The 26789-nt window shown below is 39.8% G+C and overlaps 1 protein-coding gene across 13 annotated transcripts in view; it reads left to right on the top strand.

Annotated features, from left to right (window-relative positions):
* Positions 1–26789, top strand: part of CHD7 (chromodomain helicase DNA binding protein 7) — a 128012-nt gene that overhangs the window by 53657 nt on the left and 47566 nt on the right. For 11 of the 13 annotated variants that reach the window (XM_090137628.1, XM_090137631.1, XM_090137627.1 and 8 more), the window contains 2 exons: positions 15805–16226; positions 24280–24418. In XM_090137628.1, coding sequence (XP_089993754.1) covers positions 15805–16226; positions 24280–24418 — 561 coding nt within the window. The other 2 variants (XM_031612832.2, XM_031612831.2) reach the window with 2 other exon arrangements.

A 26789-nucleotide genomic window follows, 5' to 3' on the forward strand; every position in this document is an offset into this window, starting at 1 on the left:
TGCTGTGTGTCCCCTGCACGTCTGCTGACTTCTGCCAGAGAACACATGAGCAACGTGAGTCAGTTGGAACAGGCTGACGGGGCCAACAAACCCTATCAGTGTTTCCATTTGACAAGGTGGAAACGGGCTGTTCAGGGTATGCCTGGTGTCACGCAGGCCACAATCCTTTACTCCCTTCTGCCTGCAGCTGGACTCAAGTGGCACCGATGGCAGCAGCAGGGTCACATGTGGCTCTGTCCTCAGCAGTTGCCCAAGCTTGGATGCCAGATTGGCTTGTTTCATGCTTGTGTCCTCAGAACAGCAAAAAGCTGGAGGAACTAGTTTCACATCCTGCTTTATCTTCTAATGATGAAGCTTCAGAGTGTAGCTTTCTGCATTTAAGAGACTTTTGCTATGTCTAGCTTGGGTATTCAGAGGTTCTTGTGCAGAACTGTAGGACCCAATACATGTGAAAGTATCTACCTTACGTCTTACAAAAACACCAGTTTATGGCTGGAAAGCCACAGACATAGAGCTGTGGAAGAATCAATCAGTATATTTTTCTTTTAGCTTCTGAATACATCCTACGAGTTGCAGATGCTGAAGAAGTAGGCACTTGCATTCAAAAGCGAAGCAAAAGTTGTGGAGAGAAATGCATTATACAGGAAAACCTGGGCTGTGAGTAGTTTAAGTTTGATCCGGACATTTCATTTCTATTTCAGCCACTTTACCTCTGGTACTTACATATAGGTGCAAAAGGAGAAAAGCAAACTTTCATCATCTCTTTTGGGCATCTCTGCACTCATTTGTAGGAATTCAGCCAAAACCAAAGCACTGCTGTGATCCGTCTAATTCTCTCCATGGGTGGAGATGGGCATGGGGGTTAGGTGGTGATTAACAGGTCTGGGAGCCATCGAGGCAGGCTGGGGGCTCTGCTCTCCAAGCCCTGGTGCAGTTTCTTTGGAAAGCAATTTTAAAGGAAGGGTTTGTTCTGTCGTCTTTTATACTCTTTGATTCACAGCTCGTCTGTTAGGGACATTGTGTGCAGGATGCTCTTGAGGAGGAGGAAGGTTTCTTACAGAACATGAAAAAGAAAGGAGTGAAATTCTCTCAGGAGCCTTTTTGGTTATATTCCTATTGCAAATTAAAGATGTGCAGCAGTTGGATAGCAGCATCTCCTGCACTCAGCCACTCCTTAAAAGTGTATCACTGATACAAAAATACTGTAGCTGTGTAAATCAGAAACTGTTGACTGGTAATTTCATAAATTGCTTACTTCTACTTTTCTCAAACCTTTATTATCTAGAATGCCTCAAAATAAAAACGACTTCTGCAATATTTTTGGAAAGTTGTGCAAATAAGGAATAGAAAAGCCATTGTAACCAGGCTTTGGAACTGTGGTACCTTTCTTTAAAAAGTAACCCTTCCCTTGTCAGGTAGCACTACTGCATTTTGTACATCAGCTGTCGCATGAACAAAGGCAATTATTAGTTGAAGGAAGATGTACTAAATACAAACATCTGAAATCACAGGGTTTTTTTTATGGTGTTTGAGTACTTGTATTTATAGCTGGGAGGCTTTAAGGATGTGAGCCGAGTAAGGCTTGTAAAAGAGGTAATGGCTCTTTCTTTCTGACTGTATTGTGCAGACTAACTATAGGAACCTCTGGGGGCAATCAGCCTCTTTTTTTCAGGTTTTAATGTAAAATTTGGTAACTGTGGCTTACCCATCCTGCTTGTTTACTTAATCAAGATGTCCTTTTCTCTAGAATATTAAACATAAATGGGTACTCAGAACACGTTTTATGAATTTTTGAACTAGAATGTCCAATGTTTGTCACATTCCAAATTATGTTTGTTAACATAAACGTGTTTGTTTTTTTTAAAAAAAATTAAACAGGATCTTGTTCTTTTTTTTTTTTTAACCATCACCAGTCTTTCAGAAAAGGATACTTGTGAAGATTGCATGGGCCGTTGAGCTGTCACATTACCATCTTAAAAAGTACTTTCCATAACCTTATTAAACTTCACTTTAAAGAGCACTTGGCTTTTGCTTTCAATGCCCCTTTTGGAAATCCTGACCCAAATCTGATTACTCTGATTCTTGGAACACGCATCAGACTTTCTGTGCTAAATATATTAATTGCCGATTTTATACTCAATTTGTTTTTGTGCCAGTTTTACCTTTCATCTCGATTCCTTTTCTTTCCTATAATAGGATCAGCTGGTGTTCTCTTAAAGAGCAGTGTCTGAAGTTTCTACCCTTTTCCTTTAAGATAATCCATACATATGTCTGTTTTAAGGATAATAGTTGTTCATGTGAATTATCAGAGCTATATACAAAATTGTGCCATTAGACAAATACTTCCTTGGTTTTAGTGGGAGTCGTCATGAGATGCATATTAACCTTTAATTTTTTTCTTCTCCCTGGTTGTTTGTAGGCATCCTGTGGTGAAGTACAAACTTATTTAGTCTTGAGCTATCTGGTCTTACCTTTTTACCTGTAAACATAAATGAATACCAAAAATCAGGAGTGGTAACAAAAATTGGAAGTATGGAAGTGTTTCAAGTTTGGACACATGTATGAAATCGTTCTTAAATTTGTGAGGGCTTCACACTAATGGGCTTAATTTCTGTCAAAGTGTTTGTGGTTGTAAAGTGTCTGCGAATTTCAGAACTTCTAAAGTAAAGCTAGGAATCTGGAGAAGCACAAACTGACACAGTCACAACTGTGCAATGCTTAAAGGACACCTTCATTTGCAATAACATTTAGAAATACCGATTCCTCTTACTCATCTGCAAACCTCTTCCCACATCTTGAGCTCAGGGCTATAATGGAACCTATTATAGGCAAAGGTCTGTGACTCAGCCATCGAACCATTCAAACTCTCAGCTTTTTAATTGACACCATTAAATCTTTAGTAGTTTTTCTCTCATAAAATGTGTATCGTTGGTGTAAAATGAATTGCTGCTGAAGATATATTGTACCTTTTGCGTTCACATTCTGTGAGTTGACAGAACTGCAGGTAATTCAGTTGAATTTTTCTGTTGCTTTCTTTTTTATATGCTTTGGAAAGTGAGCATGGAAACGGCCTCAAGATGTGCTGGAGAAGTCTCAGGTTGGATGTTAGGAAAAATTTCTTCTCTGGAAGAGTGGTCAGGTGCTGGAGTGGGCTGCCCAGGGAGCTGATAGAGTCACTGTCCCTGGTTGTGTTTGAGAAACATTTAGATGATGTACTGAGGGATGTGGTTAGTGGAGAAAAACTGATGGTAGATGGATGGTTGGATTGGATGATCTTGGAGGTCTTTTCCAATCTTAGTGATTCTGTGATTCTACAAGGCTGTTTTGAGGAGACAGAAATCAGGGGAGATAATTTAAAGAACGTGGTGAAAATTAAATGCTCATGTCTAAATACATGTTTTTATTTTAAAAAGGATAGCTTTTAACTCTTCTGTTGTCTTTCCACATACTAAGTATATGACATCTTTGTTTAATATATGATACCTTGTTTGTATGGCAGTAGTTTGTTTTGTTTGCATATACTCTAAGTATCTGCTGCAAGTAAGCTTCACAAAACAACAGTAAGTTATAGGAAATAAGTGTGATTTTTAGTATGCGTATTTTAGCTGATTGAGTTTGCTTTATGATAGCAAACTGCAAAATTGAGAGTTCAGGAAGGTCAGAAGTAGGACTGTCACAACACATTCCTCATGTCTATGAAGCAGGACGCAATCTGCAGTTATGTTCTCTCTGTTCCCCTTCTTTCAGATCTTCTGTGATATAAATTGCTGTTTAACTGATCTGCTTGTATTGTCTGAGCTATCACCTGATGATTTATTTACTATATATCATCCAGTAAACATTGTTGTGAATATCACTCTATCTCATAAAAAAAACACTGACTCTTCCCACAAACTCTCTCTTTTCATATCTTGCTAAAGAATTAATTGCTAACTGAGTTCTTTTATGGTAATTTTAATCATAATAAGAAAAACCTCAACAGCTACTAGTGAATTCATCTCCTAAATTCTCCTCTAGTATGTTTTCCCCACTTTATGTGAGGAAGCCCAGATAGACAGAGAGCGATGGATGTGGGGCTTTTTAGCATATAGCCAAGCTGTATGGCTCTGATGCTGAAGCCATTGGTTATTTAAATAGAATAGATGCTTGGGGCCATGATTGGTGAGCACTTCTCAAGAAGAGGGGTAATGGCAAGACCTTTGCTGGAGACCCATGTTTAGGAATAAATGTGTTGTTTTACAAAACAACAACAATAATAAACAAGGAGGCCTTTATTGAAAGAAAGATATCATGGTGAGTTGAGACTGGTGGGGAAAAAAAGTAAGTTATCTTCCCTGATGTTTATTGCTTTGATCACAGACCCATCTCTTTGCAGTCTGTCCCTTTTCTGAACTTAGGTTTTCAAGGTAACCTGAGTCTTCTCTTTAGGATATTATCTTAGTCATTCAGAGCTGATTTAATCTAGGAGTGTCTTCCACCCTGTGTGCTGTGCAAGACAGCAAGTCTTGAAATAACTAGGAGAGGTCAGTCTGTATGTTTGAGACACTACTGTCGAAGTTATGTACCCAGAAGCAGAACTTGCTCCATAAGTTACATTAACTGGAGTACTTCTTTGTTCTGAAGGATTTGAAGTAATTATATAAACATGTGTAAAATATATATGTATGTAAAGTATCTTTGTAAATTGTAATTGTTTGTAAACTGTATTGTTTTTTCAAGACAGCAGTGCATGTTCACTGTTTTGCTTGTGGAGTGACTCATTTGGTTGTTGGAGAAACCTTTGAATTTCTAGATAAAAGTGGGTTAGAAAAGTTAGTCCAAGTTCCATGGAAAAACTAACAGAAGTAAAAGTGGTAGTGAGGTTTTGGATTTTCTTTTTCTCTTCTGAGGTGGAACTTCTTTGTAACTGAGGAAATGGCATTCTGCACAACAAAGTAAAATGTTAACTTTTAGTTCATTTTAAGCAGTGAATCCCCTAGTATAAGCATGCTCACATGTGCTGTAAGATTGAAATAGCAGCAAGTAAAACATCTTGAAACTTGGAGGAGACATAAACAATAGAAACAGGATGATTGAGTTACTGTGGATGTAATTGCGTATCAGAAAACATTTACCAAATATGGCCTTTTTGGGGGAAATTCTGAGATCAGAACTTTCTCATCAGGTTATGTCAGTAAATTGAAATATGAAAATGGGGGAAAAAAGTTTTAGACTAGGAGTAACTTAGGGCACCACCAAGGTGACAGATGATTTTACTGTATTACAAATCCATGGGATTGGATGAATTTGTATGAGTGTTTTTATTGTTTATTGTTGTTTTTTTAATTTATAGCAGAATAGTCTTGAGTACAGGGTGTGGGTTTTTTTTGCTTTTTTTTTCTCTTAAAAAAAAAAAAAAAGACATTAGCTCATGTAATGAATCCAGAACATTTTGTCTTTTGATTGTGGATACAATGCACTTCCACCTTGGGGAAAGGAGAAAAGGCAAACAAGAAAAGGGATGTTTTATTACTTGTCTGGTGAGGTCTGTTGTAAGTCATCCAAATAAAATATTGATTAATAAGAAATTTTTCAGCTCCGAACTGACCCAAATTGTAGTTTGTGTGGTGGTGGTGTTTCTTCTAATGCTTTAAACTCATTTTTCTTAAGTTAGTAAGCCATATTTACAAGACACCCTGCCAAAATTGAAAAATCTTGCTGCAAACAATAGAAGAATTCAGGGTAGTTTGTTACTTAATGAAAGTACTTACGGATGTTATTGTGAAAGTATGGTATACTTACGTAGGACTTCCTTTCTGTGTACAGAAACACAACTCAGATTTGAGTCCTTTGTCGTGTTTGGACTCTTAAGCATGTGAGGCCATTTCCCTCATTTCACATGCTACTAGAACGCAACTAAATATTTGTACTTTTAGGGAAAACTTGCTTGTTTTGTCATGTGAGCTTACAGGTTGTAGTAGTGATGAGGTTCTCATTAGAGCTTCCCTATAAATTGTATCAGTCAACAGTTTAATTTTTTTTTTTTTTGTATGTACTGGCTTAAATGTGCATGTCTAGAATCCGAAGAGAGGCTTAATGTAACTCTAAAACATAGAATTTGGGCTTTTTTTCCCCTAGATACATAAGGAAGGTGTTAGGAAAGGGATAGATATCTTACATCTTACTTAAAATCCATCTACATACATCAATTTTCTAAGAGTAAATACAAAACTATCTTGTTTGTGGCTGCAATATCTTATTGTATCAGCAGCAATTACATCTACACCCACTCAGTTGCTGCCTTCATTTATTTCTGTGAGAAGGCTTGGTTGGCAGTGGAGAACCCTAGGCTGCCTCCCAAGACCTAGACATCTCTTGATGTTGGTTAATCCCATTGAAGATCCTTGGAAGAGGGTCTGGAAACTGCCCTGGTGCCAGGGCTATATGATACAGCGTGTGGCTTGCAAGGAGAAAAATGCACAAGGGTTGGGTGTGCCTAGTACATTCCCAAGGCTGGTAGGTCTCCCCTGTGAAGATACTCAAGCCCAGAAGAAGGAAAGTGATGGTGTGTGTACCCGATTGTGGCAAATAGTTGCAGAAATGAAGGATATAAAGCTGAATTTGAGGATTTACTGATATGGACATGGTAAGGAAAAAGAAAAGAATATAATACGCAGTGGTGTCATGCAAATAGATTGGGCAATATGCAGTTACATCCACAGTGCTCTTATCTGTGCTCAACTCTACTCCTAGTGTACTTCCATGTAGTGTTTGCTGTGGTTTGGTCCTTTGGGTTCATTGTTGGTGTTCTAAAGCTTTTCACTCTGTTCTTAAAAGCAACAGATGAGATCTCATAGTGTGTTCATCAAACTGGTGACAATTCTGAAGCTTGCATTTGTGTGAATGTTAGGCAGAGAGAAAACAAGAATTGTAAACTTGCTGAACTGATCACCTTTGGCTATATCCAGTCAAAACAAAGCAACAAACAGGAAAAAAACCCAAGCATTCTACTTCTCCCTCTTATTTATTGTTTTTATTTTCTCTCCCTCAAGTTGAGTATGTTTTACTTGAGGTAAAAACATAAGAAGATAAAGCGTGCTTTACCTGAATTCAGATAAAGCACACTTTAGTAGAGAATTTGCAAATCAAAAAAGAGGGATAGCTTTTAAACTTATGCCTACACTGCATACTTGATATATGTAAGTATACAAGATGTGTATGTGTTCTTAATTGTGTGCCTAATGTTTACATACATAGCTTGTTCAATACTTCTTCCTCTAAGTTTCCATTGTTTGGGTGATGTGTAATGCTTTTGTTGCTCTTGCTGCTTGCCACAGTGATAGCCTGGACAGAATTTCTTTGTCCATTACAGTCAGGTGAAACCCCAAAGTGATAAACCTGATGCCATCTGCTCATGTCACGTTAGTTCAAGTTTTGGTAACACTACAGAAGCATCCTGATGGAAGAGACTGGGACCTAGTTAAGATCCTATTTTAAAAAAACAAGGTGATTCTAAGTCTCTTGGTTTTTTTAGGGGACATTTTTAAGGGTCAAAATTTTACTCTGTAAGCTCTTATGCACCAAGTTAGAACTGTGGTGCTGGGTTTTCTCTTTCTGGAGGAAAGGGTGTTAAGTAGAAATTATAATTGATAGATAGGGACATTACTTGTGATAATGGGAATGCAGTGTGATGGAGGAACTGGTGACTTAGAAGAAAGGTTGAATGGCTGCATGTGTGGCATCCAGTCACTTCCTTGAAGGAAATCTCCTGGTGGAGGAAAGAGAGCCTGTGTGCAGGACACACATATGCTTCTTGGCTTCCTTTAGGAACCTGGATTTCAAAGTATGGCTGTGAAATGTCCCCCAGAGAGGATAGATGTGCTTGTTCACTCTGAAAATGAAGCAGTTCCTCTCTAACAGTAAACATCTTTTCAAGCCCAAGAAGAGCGGCTCTGCCTCTATATATGCTGTTAGGCTATATATTGTCTTTCCATGGCTGATGTATTTTACTGAATACAGCTATAGTGATAGGACAAGGGGGAACAGTTTTAAGCTGAAAGAAGGGAGATTTACATTAGATGTTATGGAGAAATTATTCAGAGGGTGGTGAGGCATCATAATAGGTTGCCCAGAGAAGCTGTGGATGCCCTATCCCTGAAGGTGAGTAAGGTCAGGTTGGATGGGGACCTCTGCAGCCTTATCTGGTGCAGGGCAGCCTTGCCCATTGCACTGGGATTGGAATTAGGTAACTGCTAAAGTTCCTTCCACCCTAAGCTGTTCTATGATTCTGTTCAGGAAAAGCTGAAGCACTGTACTAGGTGATCTGGAAACAATTTCACCCCAGCACTGTTTTTGGTTTACTGCATGAGTTTCCTTTCTTGCTTGGAGTTGTACAGACAGCATCTTGTTTTGGAGGGGTTGGAAAAGACTGGTGATAAATCTTAGGGGTATCCTAATCCAAAGAGTCCTCTAGTAAGCATTAAGTCTCTTGACTGTGCTTGGGTAGTGAGCAGACATAACTTCATGATGAAAATATCTCAGTTTTTCAGTATGGGTCTTACTTTGCAAAGTAAGGTGTTTTTTTTTTTTAAAAAAAAAAAAAGTTTATGGGCCATTTTCTGTTAGTATTCCAGAGCTATTTCTGGTCTGCCTCACATTTTCTCACCTGTTGGCATAACACAACTCTGCAAAACTTGTGTGGTTAAACTCATGTCATCATGTTTCTGACACGTTTACTGCTTGCTAATGGAGTGTATGCAAATATGTGGTTGGTCAGGGAAAGCAGTGCTAAGGTAGAGTGCAAGTTACCAGCAATATGAGTTTTGCTGCTAGAATTCTGTGCCTCATTGTCCCACCCTTGCTGTGTTTCACTGCAGTTAAAACTAGTAAGAATAAATAAAAATCACAAAAATCCTGAGTCCTTGAACTGTCTTACACAATGATGATGGAGAGTGGAGAGTAGGTCCTGTGCTAGCTACTTCTGTATACTATATGGCTTCTGACCTGCATGCAATGGGGACAGCCTTATACTACTAAACTAGGATATATTAAGAAGTAACATGTCACATAACAGTATAATAAAAATGTTTGTCTTTTGGCCCATTCCCTTAACAGTTTCATACTATCAGTGTGGTAGCTCTTGTAGATTCTTACATGAAAGGCCAGCCTGGAGAATACGTGTTTCATTGTCTTAGGAGAGGCACTTGTCTGATACTGTCTTGTCTACGTTGGTGATTTTGATCCATGGTCAGCAACAAGGAGAGCTCTCTTCTGGAAAAATTAGTTATTCTTGAGCTATGGACTCATCAGCAGTCACGGCATGAATATCTCACTTTGTGAGCACAAAACAGCATTGCTACATGTGATTACTGTTAAATATGATGGAACGTTTGCTTTTTGGATGGCTACATTAGTGTCATTCATCTTTTATAATCCGTGTTGCTCTATAGAGGGCATGACCAGAAAATGAAGAATTCTAATGCTATAGTTATGTTGAGACTCAATTAAAAACACTGCATTTTATATAGCATATCTTTCTTCTCCCACACAGTAACTGGTTGATACTGTCAGTTGCACCAGCAATGAGTGAGCTCTTGCAGTGGTGTCTGAGAGCATTAAGACTGGTTTTAAACATTTCCATTCTACTGTTAGGATGCTGCAAGCATTGGTATTGCAAATGTCTTGATTCAGAGATTTTTTCTGAAAACTTCGGATCAGTAAGTTTTAACTTCTCAGTAGTTGCATCTTAAAAATATTCTCTGGTAGCAATAACAGAGTAGAAAGATTGTTTAAGGAATCAAATGATAGTGAAGTGCTTTTACAACAAAACCGGATTTTTTTTAATACAAATGATTTTTAAGTATTTCTTGCCAAGGTATTAATTGAGCCCTCTTTTCTGTATGGTTTCATCCATATCTTGTAGAAATATGGTAAGAAATTCAGTAAACTGGAAGATTCCTGTTCTGTTTGCAACATAGATGGTATTCCATTTTCATCTGATACAATCTTATTGCGAAAAAGATCACTGACAACAACACCAATAGGCTTTTAAATGCAAGTTGTCACCTCAGAGCTACACTGTGTAGAAGGCTTTCTGAGTTAGTGATGCATCAGAGTTTCAACATCATGCTGCCCGTCCTAAGCATTTTCATACCATAAATTAAAAAAATGTATATACAACTTTGGTTCAAGACAGTCATTTCACAGAATAGGGAAGGGAATCATCACTCACAATAAAGGAGGATAAACTGACTGGTAAAGCAGATCTTGGGAAGAATTATGTGTGAGTGTATTCTTGAGGATATTTCTGGATTTCTGCTACTATAGGAATTTGTACTTGGAAATTTCTGAAGCTGTGTTGATTCCTGCTTGCACTGCCGTTTGTACTGACACATGAAGGACAGTCTGAAAAGTTTCTGCTGGGCTAGAAGAGCCAAAGCAAGCTTAAGTTGGAGGGAGCAGCAGGGCAGGCCTGGTACTGGAGGCATTGAGGGGGCAAGTTGAGAACTGCAGGAACAGAGACGTGCATACAGACACATGAGGAAACTTTCCAGATGATTTGTTTAGCGATGAGTAGTTTGCTCTAAATAATCCAGAGGGATGATGAGTCCTTTCATTAATTTTTGAAGGAAGAATTATGGGGCAATCGATACATACAGTGACTTAAACATTGTGGACAGTGCTATCAGAAAGGATACGAATCTTCTGACTCTCCACAGAGCTGCTTCCAGAAGTCCTGCTATAGTTCTTCTGTTGTTTTAAAAGAACTTTCCTTGGTCGCAGGTTGCTGTTTAACTTTTCCCAAGTGAAGGTGATAATTTAAGCTAGAATTATAATTGCTGCAAAAGAGAATAATTTACCTAACCCAAAAATTTTTGCTGTATATATTGTGTTGGAGGGTTTTGTATTTTGGAACCAGTGGGAAGTGATTGGTTGCTCACTTTACCATAACACAACTCACTTGATAAACCAGTCTAAGAAAATTTGAGGGAGATTGAGAGAGTAGATACTGAAGTAGTCCTGATTTAAAAAAAAAAAAAAAAAAAAGACAACAAAACAAAACAGGGGGAGAGACTTCTATTGTTTAACACAGATGTTTAAATTTCACAAGGTTTGCTGAGTCACGTCGCATACATTGTTGCTCTTGTTTCACCATCCTACAAGCTCAATATTGGCTCAAGTTGCTGCTCTACTGGGGAACTGCCACTCATCTACTTTCAGCACTTAAGTACAGTTGATTGTGGTTCAATCCGTGTTCAAGCAACAGAGAGATTCTCCTTAGCCTCCCTCGGTGCCACTAACCCTCACTGGGTTAATCCCCCATCCTGTCCATCTTGCTACTTTACATAACAGGCCTGGTTAGAGGTGTATATCGCTTCTATGGGTTGCAGAGAATGAGCTTAGATCTAAATATGTGAGCGGCTGTGAAATGCAGGCAGCTTAGTTTTTAACTCACCAAATCTTGGCTGATGTATGTTTGGAAGTTTAAAAATAAGTTTTCAATCCAAAAGAGGGAGGTTTAGTATTCCAGGAACAATACCTGAAATACAGTTTCCTTATAAAACTGGCTCTGACGTCACTGGTTTTCGGTGATAACACACCAGTGTATGACTGCCCTGGTAACCTGTTGAGCTGCTAACGGTTTGAACACTCAGAGCTGCTGAAGAATCACTGTTTTGCTCTAATAAGCTGCGATCTTTAGCAGTGTCCTGCATTGTGATATTGCACGTTAATAGCATTGATAAACTGTCGGATGGGGGGAATTGATGAGAAAATATCCATTGTAAAATTAAATGGTATTACTGAAGCCTGTTTTGTGCTGCTGGTTAGGGAGGTGACTAGACCCAGTAGGCTGTGCTAGGAGTATTAATGTGAGCTCCAGGTTTTTTCGCATGATTAAAACAGGCCATCTGTTCTTTGTTAAATGTTTACAAAAACAGCTTTTCTCTAAAAGATTTAAAGAGATGTGGGTCTAGTAAACACACCAATATTTTTGAGCACCTTTTTCACCTTATTTCAAATAATACCAAAAATAATTCCGATGAGATATCAAATAGGATTAATACCTATTTGTATTTAATCTTCACTGATTCCTCTCCTGTGGAAGATTAAGTTCTGTACCGATGTGCTAAACTATGGCTTTATTATGGGTAAAAGCAGGAGGAGAAGTGATTTCCATCAAATACGCAGATAGATTCTTCAGTCTTTTGGTAAAAATTCACAGTATGCGTCTTTTCCTAATTTGTAAATGGAAAATGGTGTTCTTTCGTCAGAAATTATGACCCTGCAACTAGAATTAATCCTTTGTGGATCTAAAGAAGAACTATTTGAAATAATTCCCTGTGGTAGGCTTAAACTAATATTTACTAGTGAAAGCCTTCCCTTTTCTCCCCTTCTAAGAAAGAGCAGACAACTGGTTTGAGGTATGAAAACGCATCTCCTGAGCTGCTTCCCCTCTCCTCTGCTCACCAGACTTGTGCTGCTCCTACACGGCTTCACACTAGGGAGCAATGTGGGGTTGTCAGTAAGGGATGTGCTGTTTTAGAATATTGCTAAAGTGCAAGCACAGACTTCCTAGAAAAGAGAAGTTATCGCACCCGTTTCTTTGAAAGAGCGCTAGGTTTAGAAGATCACGTGTAAGTGAATTATAAAACATGCCAAATCTGTGGAGGTAAGTAGCACGTAGCAGAACAACTGTATTTTTAAGTAAAAGGAAATGCAACCAAATCATAATTAGAGTAGAGATGGCTGTGTGTAGCTTAATGTCTGGGGGGCGTGAGTGATATAAACCAAAATCATAGAGATTTGGTTTGTATACTTACACACCTGCCTTGACATGGTAAATAAAAGGTTGTAAGCACTGTATTTGTTTCACATGTAGAGTTTGCACTTATGTATAGATAATATAGTTTTATGAGTCTGAGAACGTGGATATTCTTTTTGAGGTAGGAAGAATGTGAGTTTTCACAGGGTGACACCTTACAAAATGGCACTGAACACAGTTACAGGGAGTACTGAGTACTACAGCATGGAAACAGTTGCTGCCATGTAACCTTATGACCGGACCTTGTCATAGAACTGCAAATGTCAGATCATAAAGGGTTGTCATTGCTGTTGTGGAACCTCTCTACCTTATGCTCAAATTTGGTTGTAACCATGTTGAAAGTTGTTCAAACCATGACTAGAAAAAAAGATGACTTTTTTGAGTTACATTAGAATGGTAACAAGAATTCTCAAGCGTATATAAAACTTTATACTGCTTTCAGAGACACGGCCCTATCACTAATGTAGGTGAAATCTTGAAAGTTTTACAGAACTAAACTTAGACAGCACTGCTGGATTTCTTGCAGTTTTTAGTTATTTGTTGGCTTGGCTGCTTTGCATGCTTCAAAAGAGGAAGAAAAAAGTTGAAACAGTTGACTGATTTTATTCTAGAAAGTGTATCACACAGAAGCTTATAGATGGCAAACAAATAGTGTATTACCAAACATAAAGCACTTGTTAAATACAAATTTTTACAAATAATGGAAAATTTAAGATTTCTTGTATGTTAAGCATAGCAAGTGAGCAGTATTTAAAAAAAAAAAAAAAACAAACTGAGATTTGTAGTAAACAGCTCAGTGAAGGCATCGGTGAAACCTGGACTCAGTGTCTGAAAATCAAATGCAGGATGCATGAGGTATGAAATGACAGAAAATATAGTCATGTGTGCATTGGGAAATTTAGAAATATTGCTCTGAAAGCCTGTTGATATTAAAAAAAAGAAAAGAAAAGTTATTGGTAATTTATGTGATATTCCTGTCCTTTCCAACATAAAAATAAATGTTAAGCAGTACAAGCACATAATGATATGAGGTACAGAGAAGACAATTATGTTCTATGTCACATAAGGAACAAGTCTGAGGAGACATTCAATTCATGAATGGAGCATTAAAAACAATCCAAAGTATATGTATTTTCTGAGTGCATAATTGGACTGTAGAACTCACTGGAATCACTGATATCCAATTTTCTGAACTCTCCAGCATGAAGTTATCCAGGTATTACTGTGTCCACAGCTTTCTAGACAAGGTGTTGATACAGGATGCCTGATTGCCTTGAGGTGGAGCTGATGGATGTGGTGCTAATTAAATGGGTGCATCAGATTGGCAGTGTAGCTGAGTTTCCACTGTGACTAAGGCCCTGCTGAGCTCAATAGTATCTTAATAAACAAGTGGAGGAAGGAAGCCTGCAATAATTTAGATTAAGCCAAGTAGACCCATACCTTTGGTCAGCTGCTTGGGTTTTTCTTCTGTCCTGGAGTCTCCTTCAAAGCAAACCAGAGTATGTAGTTCATACCAGTCAAAACTCTCCCAACAGCAGAAGAGGTATGTGCTCTCCCTCCCTTGGCAGGTCTGCTCCTTCTGCTGCTTGGGTAGTTATACTCAGGGCATAGTGGGTTTTTTTTTTTTTTTTCTTTTGCTACTGTGAAGAAATGCTGAAAATAGTTTACAGTCTAGAAAAAATACATGTGCATTTGCTTTCTCATGCAATGATTAAGAATTTTATTTTCCTAAATCTTAGGACACAGGGTTTGTAATTGTTCGTTGCATACTTGCTGTTCTCAAGTACCATTTGGAAGAAAAGAGAAAATGTGACAAATAACCTTACAAACAGGCTGTCCTATTCCTAGAAGTAACATTCTTCTTTGCTATAGACTTTTCTTCTCCACAATTTGTGACCATGGCTAATGGGGAACTCTTACACTAAGAATTACACCCACTTTCTAGGGGCATAGGTAGGGGAAGGTAGGAGAAACAGAGATAAAGAGGATGAGAAGATGGTCTGATCCTTTATGCAGTTTTAAGAAAAGCATCAGTTCATTGTCATGCTATTACTTTTTTTTTCTTGAAAATCACCATGGTCATGATTGCATAGCGGCAGGCAGGCAGTGAGAAGCAGGTCAGAGCTTGGATATGCCACAAAGTCAAGATAGAGCTCAGATGCTTTTTCTTTGCAGACTCGTGGATATTTGGGTAGAATAGAACTATTAAAGAGAGAACTTCAAGTATATCCAATATGCTTAGTCTAGGCACTTTGCATCTGTATAATACACAAAGGTTTTCCTATACTTTATGAAAGTCTGACATAAGTCTGATACACTACATAGACTTTGAAAAAGGATGCTTTTGCAGTTTCACAATTACTTAATATAATACTTTGTCCAATCTGTAGCAGGTTTCAATTATAAGCAGGGAACTGTGGTTCTTTGACATAAAATGTAACCGTATATTAAATTTAAAGTGACTTAAACCTTCGTGTGCTGATCTAAGTACTTACTGTCACAGCATGAACCAAGGTAAATTAATGTTGTATAAATACAGCCTGTGAATGTCTTTTATTTTCTTACTGCACATCTAGAATCAGACTTCAACATTTTTTTTTTCTGAAGGACAAGATCTCAGTGCAACAGAATCACTTGCAACAAGTTATTCTACTAACAACTACTCTGAATACAGAAATGTCCAAAATAACAATTACTGTCCTTTTGCATCTAAGAGTTGAAGAGTCTAAATGTTTTCTCTAATTCCACTTTGTATACAAGCTTGATTACAGAATAATTTTACCTTTGATGCACCAAATATTTCTGGTCACTTCGCCACCATTTTAACTGCAGAAAGTGTTGTTGTTGTTGTTTACTGATTTGCTGTGCAGTATTTCGGATGTGCTACTAACATAATTTCCTGCTTAATATTTTCTCCCATTGTTCCCTCTTGCTCCATAAGAGCAAAGTTTTAGAAATGGAAGTTGCAAATGTACAATTTTATTTCTGTTTGTCTCTCTCAGCATTCTCCATCGGAACCTTTTTTAGAGAAACCAGTGCCGGATATGACTCAGGTTAGTGGACCGAATACCCAGCTAGTGAAAAGTGATGATTATCTGCCATCAGTCGAACCGCAGCCACAGCAAAAGAAAAAGAAAAAGAAAAACAATCACATTGCTGCAGAAGGTCCCAGTAAAAGTTTTGGTAAGGAAGACTTTCCTGGGGGACTTGACAGCCAGAATCTAAGCAGGAACTCAGTGGATTGCTCCCAAGAAGATAAAAAGAAAAAGAAAAAGCCCAAGGCAAAAAAAGAACCGAAGGATCCTAAAGAGCCCAAGGAAAAGAAGGAACCCAAGACCCCCAAAGTCCCTAAGACCCCTAAAGAGCCAAAGGAAAAGAAAGCAAAAAATACCACGCCAAAACCCAAGACCAGCAAAAAGACAAGGTAAGTCAGGAAACTTCTGTATGTTATGGAGAACAGTGTTTGTGGGATTTCTAGATGATCTGCATTAAATGGGGTGAGTGGAGCAGAAATCTTGTTTTGTCTTTTGTCCTCAGTCATCTGCAATACCGTGTTTTTGGAGAAACTGTCAGGCACATTTCTCTTGTTTGGCTTTCCTGTTTATGGCTACACAATTTCTCTAAACATGTGGGAAAGGCAGAAGTCTTTGCCATACCCAGCAAGGTTAGTTTTTCTTTTCAAGGCATAAACATTTCTGGATCTGTTAGGTTTCAAAATTAGCTTATTTTCTTCTGACACTGATCTATTCTTCTGTGTGGTTTATATATTAAGAGATGCTTCAACAGTAATTTAGGTTTGACCAAAATCCAGAGATGAGGGGCCTAGAGGGGGAAAAAAAAAGTTTTTGTCCAACTAAGGAAGTTCAGCACTTGTTGCAAGCTGTACAACTCACTTATTTGATGCTGACACAAGCCATGTGCTAGAAGATGTCTGTTTAAAAAAAATGTTTTTATATGAATATTGATATGTGAATATGTCCCTCGCTCTAGAGGTTATATTCATTTTACTGTTTCATGTAAAAACAGTTTTTCTAGCACAAAGTCTTTGTAGATAAACCAGATGCTTCAACCCTGCTTCTCTGCTGTTTTCACTCAGCATCGTGTCCCTTTACAAGGATAGGCTTAAAATACTACTGAGTAGTATGAGAGAACAAACTGCTGTTACACATGAGTAAATACGTCATAGATAATAACAAAGATTCTTTCCTTACCCCTCAACTCCCTAAACACCATGATTATAAATGCTCACTTGAAAGAAAACTGAGAGGAAAAAGACATTAAAGCTCAATTTTTTTTTCATTTGTATCTAGAATTTCTTACAACTGTTCTGAATTTGTTCCAAACATCTGAATCTGTTTTTCAAGATGTGGTTAGTGTTATAAAATATAACTTCCAGATGGAAGCACAGCCAGACTTGGTTAATCCGAATCAGTTTGCAAAATCCATTTGTATCAGGGTTTTAAAATTGCAGTTAATGAATCAGCTTTGCATATATTCTGCAAGACTGACTATCAGTGGTCAGTTCTGCTTCAGCTAAATGAGGCACAGATCGTAATAAACTACTTTCTCCTTTGGCAAGAATGAACTTTTTTTCTCAGTTAGCAGAGACAATGTTTCCTGAAGAACTTAGAAATACTGGCTTGTAAAATCAAATGTTGTCCTCCTGAACTGGCTTTGTGGACTGTTCAATAAATTACAGTTGATTAGCCTATCCTACTGCAGAATTCATACAGACTGTGTTTCAGCCTGTCCTACGGGTGGGTTTTATATACAGAGTAAGTCGCAGCTTAAAAAAAAATGCTTCAAGCTGTTTCTCTCAGTGCATGTTTTTGAAACCAAAATACTGTATCAGCTAAAATAACCTTTGTGCTCCATTTCCAGATATTCGTAGGCTTAAAGGCTGAACAGGCCATATTACTGCATGACATTGAGCATCTCCTAGCAATTTTTTGCACCAGGAAGTAGAAAAACATTTACTGCAGGACTAGTCAATTAGTGTACTTTTACAAGGACCTGGCTGCAATGAAGCTTTGTTTAATAAGCAACGGTTAGAAAGAGTGGTTCAGAAACATGCCTGGGTTCCTATGGCTCTGCTGGATATCAGACCTCAGAACTTGTCTGTCCTCTCCACTCAATCTTCACATCTCTTTGCACGCCTTCTCTAAGTCCTGGGACATGCTGTGCAGATTAAAGGAGCAGCATTTCCTTTGAAGGAACAAATCACGTTTCTTAGTTGTGTCTCTGGAAAGACTTTATCTTCTTTCCCTTGCAATAACTCTTGTACGTGAGTAGCTAGATGACTACAGTATTCTGCTATTTCCTAAGCCCTGTTGTTTTACCTGTGAGAGACATGTTTTGAGCAGCACTGAAGAGCATGTGTTGTTCCTTATGCTTACACAAAGGTGTTGAGAAAGTTTACTTTTTCCCTTAATGAACTTGTCTTGCTGTTACCAGCTGCTCTTTTGAAAACAAGGTTGTTCTCGTTTTGTCAGCTTCAGTATCAAACTTCTTCAAAAAACTCTGATGCTGTGTTGGGATGCTGTGCTGCTTTGGTAGAATTTTAACTCAGTGAAAGGAAATTTGCTTGCTTTGGCAGTATTGCAGACCGGGGAGTCGGTCTAAGTGACAGATCGTTGCATCAAATTTTTAAATGAATCAACAGCCCAAAAGATTAATCGTCTGAGCTGCAATATTTCAGCAGCGCTAAGTCTCTACAATATCTGAGTAAGATTCCAGCAACTTAGCATAGATTATGGTATGAATATATCCAAGTGAAATTTTATGATGAAAGTTAATAATGTGTCTGGCATGAGTGTGCTAATATTTACTAATAATATCTCTCAGTATTTTTAATTTAAGTATTGAAAAGAATACTCTGATTTCTTTCTTTAGATTTTTAAATGCTGTGCAAAACCAAATGATTTTCTTTCCCAAATAAGCTAATTAGTTTAAATAAAAGAGCAGAATTGCACTCATAAAATTCTGATAAATAAAGTCAGAAATACACATGTATTTATCAAAGAACATTATTTTTTTCTTTTGGATAGAGTGTTATAAGCCCCAGTTAACTATTTGACACAGGCTGCATCTTAACCACTTTGTAATGCAATACAGCTCATAACATAGCCCTGTCTGTCATTTCAGTTTAAATTTTGACTAACTGTATAAATCCTTTCATTAAACAAACAAGAAACGGAGAGAAACTTTGTCCTTCATGTGTCTTCTATATTTGGTGTCAGTTGTGACAAAATGAGCAGCCTGCCTCACTGAAAAGCAGCTTCATGTGATGGACAGGTCAGATGGGAGGAACGGAAGAAGCTGATTAATTGCATGCTTGTTTGAACTGTGAATCCTATGACATCTTAAAAAGAAAGAAAACACTAAAATCAGAGGCTACTATGTTGCACTGTCTAGTTTGTGATTTGGAAAGAAAGATCACATTAATTTGTTGCTATGAACCCAATCCTGCCAACGCTGAAAGCCAGATAAAGCGGTGGCTGGTTCAAAACAAACAAACAAAAAAGAACAACAAATCTTCTGTAGACCAAAGTAGTAAAAAATCAAAAGAAAAATGCAGGTATACCTGAGATCACCAATGGAGGTGGTTCATTAAATTGCTCAGTGCAGAGTATGATGTGGCCTTTTCACATTACTGAGCCAGCTTCAGGCACGTGCAAAGCACGCCGGTTATTTCCAGAGGTAGTAGTAGGACTATTTGCCTTTCCCTGTCTAAACTGCAAAGTCATGGCTCAGATGTCTGTTCCTTCTGGGCCTGTCCCTGGAGAAGATGTGGAGCACCTGTTTGAGAAGATCACACTGCAGCACAGCTGATAGCTCTCCTGCTGCTTCCTGTGAAACCTTAGAGAGTGACCACCTACTAAGGTGGGAGAAGCAGGAAACAACTTGAAAGGGCCAGAAGGCAGCTCCTTGTGGGAGCTTGTCCCTTTTCCCATCTCCTCCAAACAGTATGCTGTACTTTGCAGGGCTGCTCTAATCTGCTTCCTCCCCTCCCTGCAGCAGGAGAAGCTCTTGTCCTTCCCATACATGCAGCAGCTGCCTGGGATGGAGGTTAGGGTGAGTGGGTAGGCAGGCTGCTGCTCACAGAGCACTAGCATACCTACCTCTTTTAGAGAGAGGTGGAGACTGAGTTCTTTGGCACGCAAATAAGCTATTTGTTGTGTAGGAAAGGGGATGGCTTCTGGCTGCGGAAGTGGGAATAGACTGCTGCAAAGGGGAGTGGTGTGAGCAGCAGGATGCAGTACCTTAGGGAGGCAGAGGAGAGGAAGAGAGGTCCCTAGGTGGTACTGGTAGTTTCCACTCCAAAGCTCAGATCATTCTGCGAAAGGCAGGAAGGGGCTGCCTATGGGAAAGGACAGGAAATAATGCAAGATTTCCATGCACGTGTCCGCAGAAGCAGTTCCTCTTCACACCTGTCCTCATCTCCCTTTTGAACTACCCCAGCTGCCAAATATTTACTTTTGTCTTCCCTGCAGGCAGGCCTTGTGGGCTTCACCATTACCAAAGCTTACTTTTTAATGATTCAGCAGAGCAGTCAGGCTGGAATAAATCTTATCATCCCACTGTTATTTTTCCTACTTCTGTCACGTGTGAAAGCATTATATAAAGGGGGTTTTAATGTCAGATAAGATAGTAAAGAAAGTCTCTAAGTCCTAACATTTTGGGAGCGCTTAAGGGTTTGTGGTTTTGTTGCTCCACGGTGGATGTACAACATCTTTCTAATCCAGGTTCTAGCAGGAATTTGTCATGGGACAGTGTTCCCAAATGGAAAAATAGGGATCAGTAGTGTGTCTGACTTGCCTTGGATGTTTAGATTACAGAAAAGGGTTAATTACTTCCCTCATAATCCTGTGAAACATCCCATACTTTTTTGGGGTGTTTTGGGGTCAGATGGTTCAGCCTTCTAAGATCCTGGTGTCTGACCTTACTCTGTAGGTGGCTGCTGACTAAGTGACACAAAGCACGGTTTGTCAAAGATGGTATGCTCGTTCTAAAGTTGTAATTCATGCTTTCTTCTCTGTTATCCTACTTAAGTTTTCCTCTTCAGACCTTGTTTTCCTTGTTTTCAGATGTGTTCTCTCATCTGACCTTCTGCGGGTTTTCTTCTCGCCGATCCCCTTTGGTCAGTGTGCTGTGCAGTCCTCAGGGATAAGAGGATAAGACCAGGGAGTAGTACTGGATAGCTCGGTTGTGAGACATCTAATCTGAAATGTCTCTGTGTTTTAACTGTGAATAGAAGGACTGGTTTTGGCTAACAGAAAGTGTTTTGTGTGGATGCAAATACTTCCTCAGTTTCTCCCAGATTTTGGAATTCTTGTTCGGGGTCTGTAGACTTGTCTAGTGAGAGTTGGTTAAATCATGCGTTTGGTCGTGTAGAAACACATATTTAAGTTAGTTGTTTAAATGCACCTATTATAGTTTGCCATCTGCAGTGCCACATCTGCAGAATACTATCAGCGTGCATCCCTAGCACACTGAGGCACAGACTAATAGTAATGCTAAAGCCTCTAAAAAAATACTTTCCACCCCCCTGTACTCAGATATGGAAAAGTAACTCTGGCCCAGCCGAACAGCATCCCTGAAGGGCAGGAGCTTGTGCCCTCCCTGGGAGGTGAGGTAGGCCGAGTCAGAGTGGCTGTCAGGAGCAGATCCTGCTGGCCAGGTGAAGCCTCGCCCATAAGGGTGGCGCTCTTTTTCTCCGCTTTGTTTCTTCTTCACCTTCCCTACTTTTCGTGGCAGAAGCTGTGGCTGTGTATTTAACATCGGCAATTCTCCCGAGTTCAGAGCTTATATTTCTCAGCGGAGCCGGGCTTTGTTCTCCCAAGTTGGCGGCGTGTGTGTGTGTGTGTGTGTGTGTGTGTGTGTGTGTGTGTGTGTGTGCGTGCTGTTAGCCGGCCTGTCAGGGGCGATGCGAAATGGTGTCCGGATGACTTAGTGCACAGCTCCCTTACGAGTGTGACTCAGTCTGCCGAGGCACGACCCGTGGGTATATATAGGTCACGGAATGCTCGCGGGAAGGCGTTCAGCTCTGCCACCAGGAGCGGGGGAAGGTCTGACAGGCATTAGAAAGCAATCTTTGTCGGGGTGGATCTGCCCGAGCGCTCCAGCCCGCGGCGGGGCCTTTGTCTGGGCCGTGCCGGGCTGTGCCAGCCGAGCGCTGCCGGTGCGCGTTCCCCGCCGTGCTGCAGGAGGATGTCTTATCCAACCTGGGCCGTGCTATTCTTCCAAGCTTTAAGCCTGTTATTCATAGGCGCTGGTGCACCTGGGGCACGGCAACTACCACTGAACTTAATTGCGCGCTTTGCTCTGATTTATGGAGGTCGCCTGCAAAAAGCACCAGCCTGTCAGCTCGCTTCAACCTGGCAGCTGTCCAGCCCCCTGACAGGCCCACCTTCGGTTGGAGCACATCTGAGAAACGTGGAAAGTTCGGTGCGAGGTTTTGTCAGGTTGCGTTTGGGTGATTTTCTTCGTTTGTTTGGGTTTTTTTTTGTTGTTGTTGCTTTTTTTTTTTTTTTTCTGGGAAGCGGCTTGGCCGTGATTTCATAAAAAGGGGAACAGACAAAAAAAAAAAAAGCAAAACCAACAACCAAAAAAAAAAAAAGACAAAAAAAAAGCAACCCAAAAAACCCGCGGCCGCGCAGGTGTCGGAGCGTTGGGCGCTGATTGAGAGAAGCAGATGGCTGCAGTCGGTGGCCGCCAGCCAGCGGAGCAGGTGCTGGTCACGTGGCCGCGGGTTGCCAGGGCGATGCGAGCGCTCTCGGCGCGCAGATGAAAGGCCGGGGGCCCCGCTTCAGCTGTAGCATTGTGTAATTTGTGGCAGTTAGAGCGGAAATAAACGCTGGAAATGGAGCCGCGTAGCAGGGGAGACTCCCGGCCATGTGCGGCCTGCGCCGGGCGGCCGCGGGAGGCAGCGGCTGCGGGCTGTGCTCTGCGCTGACGGCTCCGCTCCGGGCGGCGGTGTCGAACTTCTTCGTCCCACCCCCCCTTTTTTTTTTTAATTTTTGGTAGAAAACTGTCACATTTTGAGGTGCTTCCTTCTTGATAGGAAAGCTTCAGTGCCCTGTAATTGCCCTGTACTAAGAATTTGTTTTCAAAATTGCTTTTTTTATGTTAACTTTTTAACTCAGTGTCTGTTGAAACACATTCACATCCCCCCTCCAGCTACCCAATATATGCACACAAATACATATATGTATATAAAACTATATTCAGAAACTTCAAATTACTGCTCCAAAGTGTGCCTCCGGTTGACCATTGTGCGGGAGAAACAAATGCAGAGCGTGTCCAAGGTCTGGAAGTGATGCAGAAGAGGAGGAGAAGCTGCGTTGTAGTGGCTACAATAATGTCTGGGGTTGGTACTTTCTGGTCACCAGGTAGTGGTGCACAACTGCACACCAGCAGCTTTTCTTTAAATGTGTCAGCAGCTCTGCAAGCAGCAGCTGTCAGGGCAGTGCTAGGCCTGAAGGGTCTGCTGAAAACCCACCCAGCCTCTGGAACCGAACGTGCTGGTGATGTTTAACTTCCAGCATCACTTCTTACCCTTTGCTGTCTAAACATTGTGTCTCTGTTGCTGGAGATCACCTTCACAGCTCGGCTTGGTGGCAGTGTGTTAAAAGCTGGGCTGTGGTATGGGAACCCGGAGCTTCCTAAGATTGTGATGTGGTCAGAAGGATGCAGTCCCAGCTCCTTCATGGTGGATATTTTCACAAAGAGTGACAGGAATGGACTCTAAACCTCACTCTGTCAGCACTAGATATAGCTTGCAGATGCTGAGATATTAGTTTTTTTTCCCCCCTCACCAGAGAAACAAAGATAGAAAACCTGTGTTGAAGTGTTAAGGTGAGCTAGCCAGTCTAGGTAGCTGCAGCTGATGGCAACAAGCCTTGTCGGACCAAGTGCCTTGAACCCTCTATGTGGACCCCACTCTGCTGCCATGCGCAGCCGTCACATGCCTCAAGTCTTCATGTGTGCCCTGGGGGCTGGCACTAAATCTCTTGTGCTGTTCCTCTGCTTAGAACTGTAGGCTCAAGTGCAGAATTCTTGCCATCGGTGGTACCGCTTATCTCTGGCTCAGCTTGCCTAGTTGACGTGGGGAGTGGCAAAAAAAGAAGTGCAAGTGTAACCCTGTTTGTATCTGTGTGTGTCAGTGCTGTTTTCAGAAGGTACAGGTTTTAAACAGAGCAGCTCTTCTTTACCATTCTCACTTCTAGTTTCTTGTTGAAGACGCTAAGATACTGAAGGGAGGCTGATTCCTTATTCTGCTGTTAAGGAGAGGGAAACATACAGCAGTGGCCCGTGCATCATTGGGTTTTACAGTTACGTTTAAATACTTTAATAAGGCAAGGCAGTTGACAATAGTAAAGTCACTGAAAATAAATATCTTGCTGATTAACTGTTCTGTGAAGTGCTTTTTGCTGACTTTTTGATACAAATATTGATTGAAAATACCTTTGTTCTAGTAACAAGAAAACAGATTCAGAAACTAGTGCTGCGAAGAAAAAGGTTAACAAGGGAAAGGAAGGTTCTGAAAACTCAGATTTGGATAAAACTCCACCACCTTCACCTCATCCTGAAGATGAAGATGATCCAGGAGTTCAGGTAATGCTATCTCCCAAGTTCAACATAGATTTTGGCAATTGAATTGTATGAAATGATAGTTCTCTCTGTTTGCGTTATGGAGATAAAGATATGTAAGTATTTACTGTGTTGATTAGAATGACATACCAAGAAGGTGAAAGCTAGAACTCACTATGGTGAATATTTTACTAAAACAAGTGTCGTTCTTCATAATTTTGCTTTACAGTCTTGTTATCTTTAGATGTATGCACGGCGCTGCTGAGCTTTCATATGTTTTCTACCGTTACTGCTTGCAGTTAGGATACTGAATTTTCTGATCTGTCGATTTTACGTGGCATTATGAGGTTTTTCTTATGAGTATCTTGTTTCTTCTTTGCGTCAGCTTTGGAAACCTTCTGAAATCAAGCACAAAATGTGACAGAGCAGGATGAGGGAAATTTGCACGTCGGAGGCTTGTAACTGTACCACTTTAATGTATGACAGGCCTTTCTTCAGAACTGCCAGCTATCAGCTCGTTTTCCTTCAGCACTGCTCACCTATTCATTTCTCTCTAAATTTCCTTTAACATAAGGAAAATCTGGAATAGGAGTAAGTGCATATGAGAATGTGTGTCCTGCTGCTTGTCATATTAAAAAGTGGCCAGTTCCTGGCTTTCTTCTGCTGGCAGTGCTCAGAGCAGGCATTAAAAATAATCATTCCCTTGTTAAAGGATATAAGAAAATTGTGATGGAGAAAGTATGACACTCCTAAATTGTCATGCTGATATTACTGAAGTCTATTGCATTTGACTATTGCATATCAGCTCGCAGATCTTGCTTCTAGTTATGAGAGCTGTTGAAGCCAAAGTCAAATTAGCCTGGTAAAAATGTTGCCAAACATTGATGTCCTAACACATACACAGTTTATGCCTTTTAAAATTAATGTATTTCTGTTAATTTTGTTTTCTTAATACTTTTTTCTCACACTGCATTTTTTGCCAATTCCATGCTGCTTCATGTAAACTTAAGGAAGGTTTATATAAAGGTTTATATCTGTATATAGTGGGACAGCTAGCATTAATAAACTTGTTATGCTGATACTCATATAGTCATTCATAGTTGGCTAAAACTCCGTGGTACTGATTCACCTATAAAGATCCTATAATGCAGGAAGTGATGCACTGCTCTCTTTAGAGACACTTACTTTTGTGTTATCAGACAGATTTTTTGCATTGTGTTATCAAGCCTTCTCACATATAGATCAACTAAAGGGTAAAGGATAATCTAATGCAAGTAAAAATATGCACAGTTTCTGGCGATGCATAACATTTGCAAAGCCTCATGTGGATATCAGAAAGAAATGGGAAGTTAACCAAGCTGATAAACGTCAGAGGGATGTCTACCATTACATTCTAGACTTGATTTCCATTAGAGAAATATAAGAAGACTTCTGGCACCAAGAATAGTGGTAAGATTTACCTATTGAGCCAAAAGAAGATGGATATTTTCCCATCAGTGATCATGGAAATGAGGGTGTATATTTGCCAAGTAGCATCTATTTTCAGCTATAAAAATATTGGTATTATGTTACAGTTTCATGGGAACCCCTGTAAGTTGGGGCTTCTACCTTTAACATAGCATCACAGTTGTTTAAAGGGGTGTCACTGGTGAAAATTTTCATTTGCAGTTAAGGGCAATTTCCTATTTCGTGGAAATTGTGCTTCAGATGTTTGTGCTAGAAAGTGTCTAAAAATAAATTTTACACTTCATTTATGCACATTTAGAGACCTGGGTACATAGATCTGTTGAAGAGGCTCTGTAAGTATCTCATGTACCAGAGACAATGTGTGTTGAGCTGAGAAAGATATGAAAATAAGCAATATATCAATTCATAAAAGTAGATTTTTATCAGTTGAAATTCAGCATCTTTTTAAAAAATGTGCTAATCCATTGAGGTTTTTTAATGATGACTTTACAGTTTCCTTCAACAGCATATGCTGTCAGCTTTTGAAAGTGTATAACCTGAAGCAGAGTGTCTGGAAACTTGAATTTTATTGTTGCAGAAAATAACTCTCACTGAATGATATGTTTCCAATTCTGTCAAATGAGTGCTTGTGTATTTTACAGATCATTTTCTGCATCTTCTCTGAAATTTTCTCTCACCCTGGTGTAGAGGGTATGGGAGACACAGGAATTATGTTTTCAGTCTGTGAATGGCTCAGATTTCTCATTCTCCTCTATTGAAGTTTTGGGTCTTTTCCTATGCCGTGCTCCAAGGATGCGTTTCTGAACAGTGCTGTGTCAGTGGAGTAAGGAAATCATGTTTCATTGTATTTCCACTACAAGATAATTTGGAGAGATGGGAAGACCATGAAAGTGTGTTGTCACTGCTTAGCAACATTATAGCCATACCA

Source organism: Phasianus colchicus, chromosome 3 (genome assembly GCF_987193195.1).
Source record: "Phasianus colchicus chromosome 3, bPhaCol1.hap1.1, whole genome shotgun sequence".
Taxonomy (NCBI): Eukaryota; Metazoa; Chordata; class Aves; order Galliformes; family Phasianidae; genus Phasianus; species Phasianus colchicus.